This window comes from Pongo pygmaeus, chromosome 6, assembly GCF_028885625.2.
Source record: "Pongo pygmaeus isolate AG05252 chromosome 6, NHGRI_mPonPyg2-v2.0_pri, whole genome shotgun sequence".
NCBI lineage: Eukaryota > Metazoa > Chordata > Mammalia > Primates > Hominidae > Pongo > Pongo pygmaeus.
Window position 1 is genome coordinate 123772876 of NC_072379.2, and position 13899 is coordinate 123786774.

The 13899-nt window shown below is 34.3% G+C and overlaps 1 protein-coding gene across 4 annotated transcripts in view; it reads right to left on the reverse strand.

The window, feature by feature from the left end:
- POT1 (protection of telomeres 1) overlaps positions 1-13899 on the reverse strand; it is a 106779-nt gene that overhangs the window by 33925 nt on the left and 58955 nt on the right. For 3 of the 4 annotated variants that reach the window (XM_054496751.2, XM_054496752.2, XM_054496756.2), the window contains exons 6-8: positions 13760-13890; positions 6156-6446; positions 1754-1909 (exon numbers count right to left, since the gene is read on the reverse strand). In XM_054496751.2, the coding sequence (XP_054352726.1) occupies positions 1754-1909; positions 6156-6446; positions 13760-13890 (578 nt within the window). The remainder of the gene's footprint in view (positions 1-1753; positions 1910-6155; positions 6447-13759; positions 13891-13899) is intronic. The other variant, XM_054496755.2, reaches the window with a different exon arrangement.

Genomic DNA, 13899 nt, shown 5'->3' on the forward strand with positions numbered 1-13899 from the left:
ACTCCATGGCCACTGATTTATAAAGGGAAATTGGGCATTGAAATTCAGATCTTCACTCTTACTGTTTTCTTTTAACTTCCTGTAAGTAGGCTAGAAGATATTTGTGATGTAGATCACTTCCATTTAATGCTTTAAAAGATTAGCTCTGCAAAGAGACATCGTGGATTCAAACACTGGCTTCATCCAGATAGGGACAGGAGGGAGGGAAATTCTACACAGAAGAGGGCAGGTCCCCAGCAAGGACCCTGCTCTCAAGCTGAAAAGCCTGATACCGCGGCCCAAAGTGAGAACTTACATCCCTGTTTTCCTGCTTAAATGTTGCCTTTTCTAAAACCACCCGTGGCCCACCCCACCTGCCATCCTGTGCCCATAAAAACCCCAGGCTCAGCCGGCAGAGAGAAGAGAGGCAGCTGGCCATCAGACACTATGGCTGGATGTCAGAGAGAAGCAGCTTGACTTCAGAGGGACAGCTTGATGGTGTAACCTCGGAGAAGAATCTGGCCAGAGAGGGCCAGACTTCAAGGTAAGACTACCTTCCTGCTCCATCCCCTTTTCACTTCCCCTTCCCACTGAGCCGCTTTCATCAGTAATAAAATCCCCTGCATTTACCATCTTCAATTTATTCTTGAGACCTCATTCCTCCTGGATGGTACACAAGAGCTCGGGTGCCACAAGTGTGGTGTGAAAGTCGGTCACAGCTACCCTCCACTGAACTGTTAACACTTAAGCTGTCCATGGAAGACAGAGCTAAAACAGTACTGTAACACTTCCTCTGGGGCTTCAGGGGTCACCGGCACCCTCTCAGATGCTGCTGTGGGGCCAGTACAGAGTTTGCTTCTGCCCGTGCCCAAAAGCCTTTGCCCTGGCTGCTGCACCTGCTCACCTGCATGCTCCCACTCCTGTGGTCTGAGTGAGTGGAGCTCTCCCCTGCCAGCACTGAAGCGGCTGGCTAGTTCCAGCACCCGTGCACTCCAGTTCCCGCCCATGAAGGGGTCAGGGAAATACCCTGCTTCAATCCAACTAGCTGTGGAATCTTGAACCACTGACTTAACCACTGAGTGCCTCATTTCACATTTGTAGAACGAGATGACTATCATCACCTATCTTATAGTGCCTAGCAAAGGTTACTCTTATTATTTACTGTATTATTATTTATCATACCATTCTTTACTACAAAAAGTACTTGCAAATAAAAGATACAATAGAGAAAAAAATTCCCTACAATTTTTGTTAATAGTTAAGTACTGCCATATCTAAACTGTGTATCTTAATGTATTTCAGAAAACAGTATGCAAATTCTATAAATTACACAGTATACACACACACCCAATTTATAATAATATTAGAAGTAATTTAACAATTTGTTAAACTAATGAACAAAGTTATCAGCTACATTCTATCAAACCAGTTTACCAAGCTTAGCATTTAAATTAGCAATATTTTATACAGCCTTTTTCATTCTAAAGCAGTATTATCTCACACAACAAAATTTTTCTATACTATTTTCACAGTAAAATTATGTATACCTTTAAGATATTTAAGAAAGATTATTTTAAAAATTGCTCTAACCCATTAAGTTTATCTTTTAATAATTTATTGTAATATACATTTTACAACTTAAAAATCAAAGAAATAAATATAATTTCTAGACTGTATCACCTATACATGTAACCATATATAAAAAATTTACATGAGCAAAAATCACTATAATTTATAAAAACATAAAATAACATTTTTTCCTACTCAACATCACCTTCAGAGATCTTGCCACATGAACATGGTTATCGTAGACTAAAATGTCTATTGTCAGATTTTGTAGCCGATGGATGTGACTTAAATCACCTTCAAGAACAAGGTCTTGTATTAAGACTCTCCAAGATGGAAATGGCGTCCTGGTGCCATCCCATACCTGCCATAAGAGAGTAGAGTAGTTTTATGATCCTTTTGAAAAAATGCTTGTGCTAAAAAGTTTTTTTCCTGGAAACAGTACTTAAAAGTAATTAAACTTATGCCTCTGAATACAGGCCCTATTTTAAATATGACATTATTTTCTGATTGTTAAAGAACTACATATGAAATATGGGTAATGTGGAAAATGTAGAAGAATGTAAAGGAGAAAAAGAGTCACACTGCCATAAGCTCAGACTAAATATTCCTGAGTCAAGTGCTTTATACAATAAAAACAAACCAAAATGGTCTTGAAAAACACTCATATGTATTAAAATATTTTTGCACATAAATACAACTAGTAAAATTATGAATGCTCTAAAAATTATAATAGTAATACATTTCTTTGACATTAATCAAATTTTTATGAGATTCAGTCTCATTCTTAAATTAGTTGTAAAGCATTATTCTGATGTTTCCATACAAAGATGTAAATGTTGCAAATTTGAATAATTTCCTTTATATGATGATTTTCTGTTTCACATTATGCTTTTTGTTCTCCAAACCATATTACAGATGAGACATACAAACTACCCACCAGCTTAGGCTATAAATGACGCCTGGTTATTTATAATAAAAAAAAAAATCATAAAACAAAACACACAGAAGATAAGGCTGCACCAATACTGTAGATATTAAAACAAATAGAATATATATACTTAGAGAAAATTCAATTTGAGAGTATTGCTCAGAAAAATAACTTATATAATATTAACAGTATAGAGAAAAATATGGAATGATGTCAGATCAACAAATTTATTAAATTATATTTAATGCAAATGATTGGTATACCACGGCTACTGAAAAATTAAAATAAATGCACTGTGGTTAGTAAAAAAGGTACCAATATTAATATTGTGCACAGGTTGAGATGGAAAATGATTATACTATTTTGTATGTAACTAGACGTTATATCAAGTAATGTCTAGCTCCTCTGTTATTAAAAAATATAATTTAAAAATTATTTCTGATACATAAGAAAATCACTGTCTGGAAAAAAAAATCACTCATAATTCTATTTCCCAGAGTTGAAAACAGTAAAATGTTGCTTTATAGGCCTCCCAATATATTTTTGCTATATACATATACATTTTTAGTGAGTAAATGAAACTACAGTAATCACTAAATAGATTATCATGAAATTCTACCTCAACAAGTGTATGTCTATAATGTCATTTTACGGTTACAAAGTATTTTATGGTGACATTTACAATGTTATTTTATGGTCATCCTACATAAATAGTGTACACAATTCTCTATTGTTAGTATTTATTTTTTTCTAATTTTTCTACTGTATTCTCATTTTTTATACTGTAAGATAAATATATTCTTTTAAATGCACCTTTGTAAATATTTTAAATTATTTCCTTAAGATAATGAAAATAAAATTGCTGAGTTGAAGGGTACAAAAAGACTTTTGAGGCTTATTCTTAAATTGTCATAAGAAAGGCTTTTCTAATTCTTTTCTTTTTTTAAAATTATGCTTGAAGTTTTGGGATACATGTGCAGAATGTGCAGGTTTGTTACATAGGTATACACGTGCCATAGTGGTTTGCTGTATCCATCAACCCATCATCTACATTAGGTATTTCTCCTAACGCTATCTCTCCCCTAGCCCCCTACCCCACAACAGGCCCCAGTGTGTGATGTTCCCCTCCCGGTCTCCATGTGTTCTCATTGTTCAACTCCCACTTATGAGTGAGAACATGCGGTGTTTGGTTTTCCGTTCTTGTGTTAGTTGGCTGAGAATGATGGTTTCCAGCTTCATCCATGTCCCTGCAAAGGATATGAACTCATCCTTGCTTTGGCTGCATACTATTCCATGGTGTATATGTGCCACATTTTCTTAATCCAGTCTACCATTCGTGGGCATTTGGGTTGGTTCCCAGTCTTTGCTAATGTGAATAGTGCTGCAATAAACATACGTGTGCATGTGTCTTTATAGAAGAATGATTTATAATCCTTTGGGTATATACCCAGTAATGGGATTGCAGTGTCAAATGGTATTTCTGGTTCTAGATCCTTCAGGAATCGCCACACTGTCTTCCACAATGGCTGAACTAATTTACATTCCCACCAACAGTGTAAAAGCATTCCTTTTTCTCCACATCCTCTCCAGCATGTTGTTTCCTGACTTTTTAATGATTGCCATTCTAACTGGTGTGAGATGGTATCTCATTGTGGTTTTGATTTGCATTTCTGTAATGACCAGTGATTATGAACTTTTCATATGTCTGTTAGCCGCATAAATGTCTTCTTTTGAGAAGTGTCTGTTCATATCCTTTGCCCACATTTTAATGGGGTTTTTTTTTCTTGTAAATTAGTTTAAGTTCCTTGTAGATTCTGGATATTAGCCCATTGTCAGATGGACAGATTGCAAAAATTTTCTCCAATTCTGTAGGTTGCCTGTTCACTCTGATGACAGTTTCTCTTGCTGTGCAGAAGCTCTTTAACTTAATTAGATCCCATTTGTCAATTTTGGCTTTTGTTGCCATTGCTTTTTTTGTTTTAGTCATAAAGTCTTTTCCCATGCCTATGTCCTGAATGGTATTGCCTAGGTTTTCTTCTAGGGTTTTTATGGTTTTAGGGCTTATGTTTTAAGTCTTTAATCCATCTTGAATTAATTTTTGTATAAGGTATAAGGAAGGGGTCTAGTTTCAGTTTACTGCATATGGCTAGCCAGTTTTCCAAACACCACTTATTAAATAGGGAATCCTTTCCCCATTGCTTGTTTTTGTCAGGTTTGTCAAAGATCAGATGATTGTAGATGTGTGGCATTATTTCTGAGGCCTCTGTTCCGTTCCATTGGTCCATATATCTCCTTTGGTAGCAGTACAGTGCTTTTTTGGTTACTGTAGCCTTGTAGTATAGGTTGAAGTCAGGTAGCATGATGCCTCTAACTTTGTTCTTTTTGCTTAGGATTGTCTTGGCTATATGGGCTCTTTTTTGACTTTTCAATATTGTATTTTAAACTAACAGTTACATGACAGTTGTTTTCACTTGTCCAAAAAAGTTATCTGTTACAATGGGATGCAGGTATATGTTGTGTTTCTGCAGAGAGAAAATGTAGACTCAACTATTTCAGCTAAAAGTTGGCACATTTTATCTTAGAATTTAAGAATTTTCTAAAAACGTAGTCAAAAGATAGAATATGCCTTACTGCATAGTAGTAGAGTCCTTGTCATAGGCAGTGTTCAGTTGTTAGCAAATGCTCATTTGTTAAGAATGTCACTTTTGCCAGAGAGTATGACTGGCTGACCTAAAATTCGCTCTAAGTTTGCTTGATTTTACATTGCTTTAGCTTCAGCTTTATCATATTTGACTTATTTAACTTTCTGCATGGCATGTATTTATGACTTTCTCATAATATTCCATGTGTATATGAATGTGCTATTTTCAACTGCTAGAACTTTGTATTTTATTCAATGATTTCTAACTTCTCTGTTTTTTAATATGGGCAAGGTGTAAATGATAATAATGCTAAACTTCAAGACTTGTCCAAGTGCCACTGCACTCCATTTCTTGCCCTATTATTCCAAAGAGAGTATAGAGAGAAATAACTATAGGAGCAGGCCTGAAGAGGCATTTGTTCAAATGTATCCTCCATAGGATGTCCAGGCAAGAAAAACATCAGACATCCAGCTTCTCCAGAAGTTATTCTCTAAACTGGGATAGGTATATACAGAGATTTGATGGGTCTTAAGTTATTTTTTTATCTTGCTGATTTAAAAGCAAAACACAGTAATGCAAAATGCTTCAAAACTATCCATGGTATGACTATGAAGTAGGCAGTGAAAGACATAAGAAGACAACCCAACATCAACGGGACAAAAAAGTAAATAAATGAGAGAGAAGGTGACCTTGACAGGGAAACAGAAATATTCATGTAGAGGACTACAAACTATGAAATAATAGAAAACAAGTCTACATCTTATTACTACTAAAATAAAAAAAAATGCATAAGTCATACTATATTTAACATGTAGATCTGATAACACTATATTTCTCTAGAAGGAAAGTGTAAAATTTTAGAGAGGTACAAGAGTAGAGCTGCATGAATATCGAGGCTCATCAAAAATAGTTAAAATTTAAGTTCCTAGTACAATACACAGCATGCACATTTATCTCATCAGAATGCTGAAACATAAGCTCTTTACAGACATGTAAGTGGTGCTAACTTATAATTCCCAGTATTAAAAAATATGTACCTTTAGAAGAAATGATGCTCCGTCCACTTCTGCTTTGCCCAAGAGCTGACAAGTCAGGTCAAAATACTGCATTGGCTGAACATCACACAATTTTAGTAATGTCCAAGACGGTGACATATGAGTAGATGCCCAAACACGTAAGGCTTCTACCATTTTGTGGTCCTCAGTAGTGAAGTTAAAATACTTGCTTGAAGTGCGAGGTATGATAGGGGCTCCCAAAGTTCCCTCAAACGTCAAAGATGCAAAGCCAGAGCTGGTGATACCCTGAGTCTCCTTTTTATACACTTGAATCTAAGAAAGTAGGGCAAAGTAGAAAACAGATACAAATAAAATAGCTTACTGATGCACAACCTACGAACCAAAGAAATTGGAAAGATTATCAATTTTGCCAGCATAATTAAGAGAGAGCATTTTTTAAAAACTATTTTTCATTTAATTAGCATGTAAATTCTACACTCAAGTGCTGGTGCTACACCAAGATACAGAAGTATCATGGAAACTGTGAACCTCCATGCAAAATTCACTTGTATTTTTTAAAGAGCTAGGTGGTAGTCTCCCTAATCCTATCAAGCTTGCAGTTTTACATTTATTAGTTTTTTTATTAAGGTGTAATTTATACAAGGAAAAAGGATCATAAATGACAGTGACTTATGAATATTATAGAAAAGACTAGAACACTTGAAATATGAGAATATAAAGTGAACAAAATGAAGCTCAGGCTAGAGTTTAATCAGAGTGACTGAGAGCACTGAGATATGCTATAAGCTCTTTTGCTTTCTGAATTTGGGGGCTGTTATCAGAGGCACATACATTTACATTGTTACATCTTCATGAAGTGACCCCTTTGTCCTTATGAAATGCTCCTTCCAAAACTCTCTGGTAGTAATATCGTTACTTCATTTCCCTTATGTTTACTTTGTACATTTTTTTTTCTACAGTTTTAGTTCTAACTTGTTTAGGTCTTCATATTTAAAGTGCATTTCTTGTAGGTAGCATATATTTGGTTCCTGATTATTTTTGTTCGGTCAATCTTTTCCTTGCAATTGGAAGTTAGTCCATTCACAGAAATGCAGTTATTAACATGGCCATATTTGAGTCTACTATCTTATTTTCCTTTCCTTTTTTTTTTCATACTTCTTGCTTTTTGGCTTCTTTGCTTTTTTAAAACCATTTTTTTTCCTATTGTTCCTTTCTTGTTTTCCTTTTGGAATTCTTATTAGTGCTCCATTTCCTTCTTCTTAGCTATGAATAAATCTTTAACTTCTTAATGTTCACTTGGAATCAATATTGTTCCACTATGTACTTTCTACTTTCCACTTTCCATTTCATACTTGCCACTTCCTATTTTATGCATTCTACTTCACAAATATCTTTTCAATGGTAGAATTCCATTTACTCATCCCACCCATCCTTTGTGTTACTGTTGTAGTATTTTTTCTACATATTTTATAATCTTCACCATGTAATATTATTGGTTTTGCTTTAAATAGGCATTTCTCTTTTAATTAAATTACGGAAAGAAAAACATTGTTTACATATTTGCTATTTTTTTCCATCATTTCTTGTATTTTTGTCACTTCTTAACTATCCAGCTTCTAGTTGCTAGCATTCCTCTTGGCCTGAATATCATTCTTTAGCATTAATGCTATGCAGATATGCTGCCATGGACTATCTCATTTTTCCTTTATATAAAATGTTTTCATTTTACTCTCATTCCTGAAGAATGTATTTGCTGGATATAAAATTCTGTGTGAATAAATTTTTTTCTATCATCATATAAAACTTATTTCTTTGTTCTCTGGGTGTCACTGTCTCTGGTAAGAAGTGAAAGATGACTGGTATCATTGTTCTCCAACAATGCATCATTTTTTTCTCCAGTTGATTTCAAGATTTTTCTCTTTTTCAATGGTTTCACCATGTTTTGTCTGTATGTGCGTTTCTTTGCACATACCCTGCATAAAGTACACTTAAGTCTTTGTTTTTCATCAAATTTGGGGAAATTCTGGTCCTAATTTCTATAAATATTTTATTTCCCTTCACCCTCTCTCCTATTGCATCCTAAATTACATGTAACATTTGATATTGTTCCATAGGTCCTTAGGGTCTATTAATTTTTATTTAATCCTTGTTCTTCAGATTAGGTAGCTTCTAATGATTTGTCATCAATTTAACTTATACCTGATCTATTTAGCCCATCCAGTAGATTTTTCATTTCATTTGTTCTTTTCAGTTCCTGAATTTCTATCTTTTTAATAGTTTCCACTTCTCTGATGAAATTTATCTTTTCATTCATTTAACATCTTCCTCTAATTCACTGAATCTATTTTTACTTAATTCCTTTAAGTTATTTTATTTATTATTATTATTATTATTATTATTATTATTTTGAGAAGGGTCTTGTTCTGTCACTCAGGCTGGAATGCAGTGGTGTAATAATATTTCACTGCAGCCTTGACCTCCCGGGCTCAAGGGATCTTCTCACCTCCACATAATTCTTTGAAAGTCTGTATAATCCGTGCTTTAAAGTTTTTGTTTAATAAAGACAACATTTGGGCTACCATGGAGTTGGTCTGGAATGTGTATTTTTTTTCTTTTTTCTTGACTAGGGGTAACACTTTCTTGTTTTCATGTCTAATATATCTTTTTTCTTTACTAGACATCGTAGATGCTATACTGTAAAGACTCTGAGTTATGTTGGCTTCTTCTGACAAACACTGATTTTTGTTCTTGTTGGCCACTGAGTTATTGTCTGGTCATCTTAAACTCATGAATGCTTGTTTTTATGCTTTGTTAGGGTGATCTGTGGAAAGCCCATGATGTTTCCCAAAGTCTTCTACCTTGATGGGACTCACCCTGCAAACTCTCTGCGAAGTCTTCTCCGTAGAACTTGTTTTAGGCTTTGATAAAACATGTGTAGAATAGGCCTTACTATAAGATGTGGTCCTTTGTGAGGTGAGCTACTTTTGGGGGGTGAAACCTTTGTGCTGCCTCAGCTGAATGTCCAAGCTGTTAAGGAGGTATTAATAAGGTTATTTGTCCCTATCTTGGACTTCCAGCACCCCATTACTAGACCTCCAGTATCCGTTTCGTGTTCAACCACAGTTCAACCACAATGTTCAACCACAGTTCAACCACACAGCAGCTTTTGTAATCCTTAAGTAGTTCTACCCTGCCCTGTGCAGCCTGGCTTTCAACCAAGTATTCAAGCCTACCCCAACCCTGGTGGACTTTTAGACATCCCCTTCTGTATAACTTTCCTCTCTGGTTTCTTGTTGTGAAAATTCCAGCTTTCAGCTGCCTTGAACTTTGACTTTAGCTATAGCAGGACCACAGCTTGGACTTCAGCTTACTGTGCAGTGGTTGAGAAAATGTCTGTAGGCAGAGATGTGGTCATCATGGGGCTCACTTTATAAGTTTCTCTTCACTCTCTGATCATAGCTACCCATTGTCCGATGCCTAAAAAACAGTTGCCTCATAATGTCTTATGGGTCTTCGTGGCAGTAGGGCTAGTCCAGTACCAGTTAATTTTTCATAACACAGAAGTTCACTCTGCAGATTCTAACTATACTTGCCTACAACTGATCTATTACCTAACTTTTAAATGGGTTCTACTTGATGTATATGCTGCTTCTCTTTTATACTCCAATGTCTGATTGATTCTTGGTTCTGTGATCATCATTTTTATCACCAATTCCATGCTCACTAGTGTATACTGTTGACTAAAGCTTGCCTCTGCTGATTAACATAGTAAACCAGAACAATCTTCCAGCTTAGGTGTGTTGGTAGCTTTCACATATCATTTATGAGCAGGTCCTCTTTGCTTGAGATTCAAAATATACCTTAATTAGTCTACTTCTATTTCCACCACCACTGTAGTCTAAGGCATCCTCATTTCATGTCTGTAAAACTGAAATAGCCTTCTAAAGAATATCTTTGCCTTCATGCTTGTTCTTCAACAACCCTTCTGTTATCCACATGTCAGTAAGAGTGATTTTTTCAAAATTTGAACCAATAATTTCATGTTCACATTTAAAACTCTCTAATGACTTCTCATTATACCTAGAGTAAAATCTAAATAACTTACCTACCACAATTTCATCTTGTAACACCTCTCCCATAGCTGACCATGCTGGTCTTATTTCTGTTTCTCCAATACCATGCTCATTCCTATCACAGGGCTTTGGCACCTATAGCGTCATCTGGTGGAAAACATTTTCCCTCAAATCTCAGTAGGACTTCTCATTATCATCATTTGGGTCTCAATACTTATGTCTACTCATTAGAAAGGCCTTTCCTGATTTTGCTTTATTATTTTCATTTATTTATTTATTTATTATTTATTATTTTTTTTTTGAGATGGAGTCTCGCTCTGTCGCCCAGGCTGGAGTACAGTGGTGCGATCTCGGCTCACTGCAAACTCTGCCTCCCGGGTTCAAGCAATTCTCCTGCTTCAGCCTCTTGAGTAAGCTGTGACTACAAGCACCCACCACCACACCTGGCTAATGTTTGTATTTTTAGTAGAGACGGGGTTTCACCATACTGGCCAGGCTGGTCTCGAACTCCTGACCTTGCAATCTTCCCGCCTAGACCTCCCAAAGTGCTGGGATTACAGGTGTGAGCCCCTGCGCCCGGTCACTTTATTTTCTTTATAGTAGCTATCACTACTTGAAATTACTTTGATTTCAATGCTTACTTTCATACTGTCTGCTTCTTTGCATTAAAACAGATGCCTATACAATAAATAAATAAATAAATAAATATTTGCTGGAAAAAAGAAGAGTAGATCTTGACTCTTGTTTTAATGTATATTTTTGCTATGAACTATGATCTTCAAATTGCAATAAGAAAAACAAGAAAAAATAAATTCTGATGTCTAAAAGAGATGTCTGTACTTAGAATGACCTTGCTCAACAAAAGACAACAGGGCTATTCAAAGCTAGTGGAACTGTCAACATAAAGAGTGTAAGGAAGCACTACTAGCCGTAAATATGAACGTTTCATGAAAATAGAGAAACAACTTTATAGAAAAATATAGTAACGCTAAATCTATACAGCAGCCTCACAATATATAAAACATAAAATTAAATAAGAAGGCTTAAACCCCATTAACATTGCCTTAAATTATTAAGCAAAATCGATAGAGCTAAAAGAAACAAGCAAATCCTCTATCATAGTAGCCTTTAAAACAGTTTTAAATAGCTGATAAAATAGATAAGAAATAAAAAATTATATTGACCATATGTTAGAATATAAAGTAAGCATCCACAAATTTCAAAATACTAAACATTTCAGAGTATGTTTTATGACCATAATAAACAATAGTAAAAAAAGGTAACTATTAAATGATTTAAATAAATATAAAAAAAGTAATAATCCTACGGAATTGGATTGAATATAATTCAATATATATATTATTTGGATTATTTGAATATAATTCAAATATAATTCAATATATATATGTTCAATATAATTCAATATATTATATTCAATAATAATTCAATATATATTCAATGATAATTCAATTTTTTTTGACTTTTCATATTGATTTCCTCTCTGACTTATGGATTATTTTAAAATTATTTATAAACCCACAGATCAGAGATGAAATCTATGATCAATATAAAAATTCAATTATATATTGAACTGAATGGTAATGAAGTTATGACAAATTAAAAACTGCTGGATACAACTAAGGCAGTACTTAAAAAATTTAGTCATAAATGAATACATTACAAAAGAGGTGGCTGAATTATTATAGTAGTACAGCAAATTTTATACAGTGATAATACTGCATCTTTACATTCATTCACATTTCTCTAGACTGTGAATGGAGCCATGTATGGTCTGTTAGTGTTTGTGTATACAAATTGTTGAAAATCTCCAAAAAATTTTCCAAAATACTTACTGAAAAAAGTCTGCATATAAGTGTACCCATGTAGTTCAAACCTGTGTTGTTCAATGGTAACTATATGCTGTTAGAGATCATGAGACTCTTTACTCCTGTAGCAGGAGGCACAATGATGACCTTCCTGGATGGCGATATGAGGGAAGTTTCTAGAGTGTTAGCTATATGAGTATGGTTATATTGTGAATGAGATGTTTATCTATTTGCTATTAAATAGTAACTTCCATAAACAATAACAACAACTAAATATGTTTATGAAGAAAGAGTGTATTGTTTGAATACAGTATATAGGAAACAATACTGTGAAAAGTAAGCAATTTTTTGATGTTTAAATAAGTATGTATTACATTTCTATGATGATAATATTTCTATTTATTTATTTATTTATTTTTGAGTCAGAGTTTTGTTCTTGTTGCCCAGACTGGAGTGCAATAGCACAATCTTGGCTCACCACAACCTCCACCTTCCGGGTTCAAACGATTCTCCTGCCTCAGCCTCCTGAATAGCTGGGATTACAAGCATGTACCACCACGCCTGGCTAATTTTGTATTTTTAGTAGAGACAGGGTTTCTCCATGTTGGTCAGGCTGGTTTTGAACTCCCGACCTCAGGTGATCTGCCAGCATCAACCTCCCAAAGTGCTGGGATTACGGGTGTGAGCCACCACGCCTGGCTATGATAATATTTCTATTTCTTTTTATCTTTACACAAATATTCTCTATTATCCTCCTGTTCTCAAGGAAACAGCATTAATAGGTCATAAAAAGTGCCTAAGAGTAGAACACAGCTGAACACTGTCTTCGTTTATGAGCAGCAGACTGACCATGAAGGACAGAATTAAACTCAAGCATTAGAAGAAAAAGACAACCAAGATGATGAAGAGGTTACATGGAAACCCACGTAACAGAGGAAAAGATGAAGAAACAGAAATATTTAAAATCTAAGGGACTGAAAATATACAAAGTATTTAAAAGCTGTCCAAAGCATCATGTAGTAATTTCTAAAGAAAAATTCCAAAAGTGCATTGAACAAAAAAGCTCAATTAAATAAATATTATAGCAATAAAGATAATAATTTTGAGAAAATAATAATCCTTTGTAAGTTCTAAAATTTTTTTTAAAGTTGTGCTATTTAATAACTCTACCCTTATATTAAAGGCTTTCTTACATTTAGTTATTTCACTACAGGCATAATTTTTAAAGTTCCTGTTCATATCTTATTTCTTATAAATGAAAACCAACTTAATTTGATTTTATACTTAGTATCTCAATGTTTTCATTGAACTTGAATTAATAGAAGAAATGGGAAAGAATAATATAATCTCCTAATCTTTGTATACATTTTTTCTTGTTGACCTAAAGCTTTTTAAAACATTAAAAAATAAGTGTTCTTTATCAAAATCTACAGATAAAACTTCTGTAGCATTAGTCTGTATTTAGAAACAGAAGACAGAATGGAACTAGTTTTAATCATGGCATGTAATACCCTTCTGGGGAATGAACGCAGTGGTTTGTTCAAATGAAGATGTTTCTTACTGTAAATTATTTGAAGTCTGATAATATTTACATTACTTCTTATCTCCTGAAAAGCTTGCTGTCATGTTCTAACAAAGCAACTATATAATTAGTGCTAACTAGTTTCAGTGAACAATACAGAGTTCTCTTCAAATAAATATAAGTTCTAGACAATATGAATTATACCTTCAGCCTGTGAAAGCGAACAATATCTCCATTTTTATAAATTATTGGAAGGGCTTCATAGTTTCCACTAAAGAGCAGGCAAGTTAATTTTACATTTGTCTGGTCCACAATTGTTACAACTGAGCAATAATCTGGAAAAC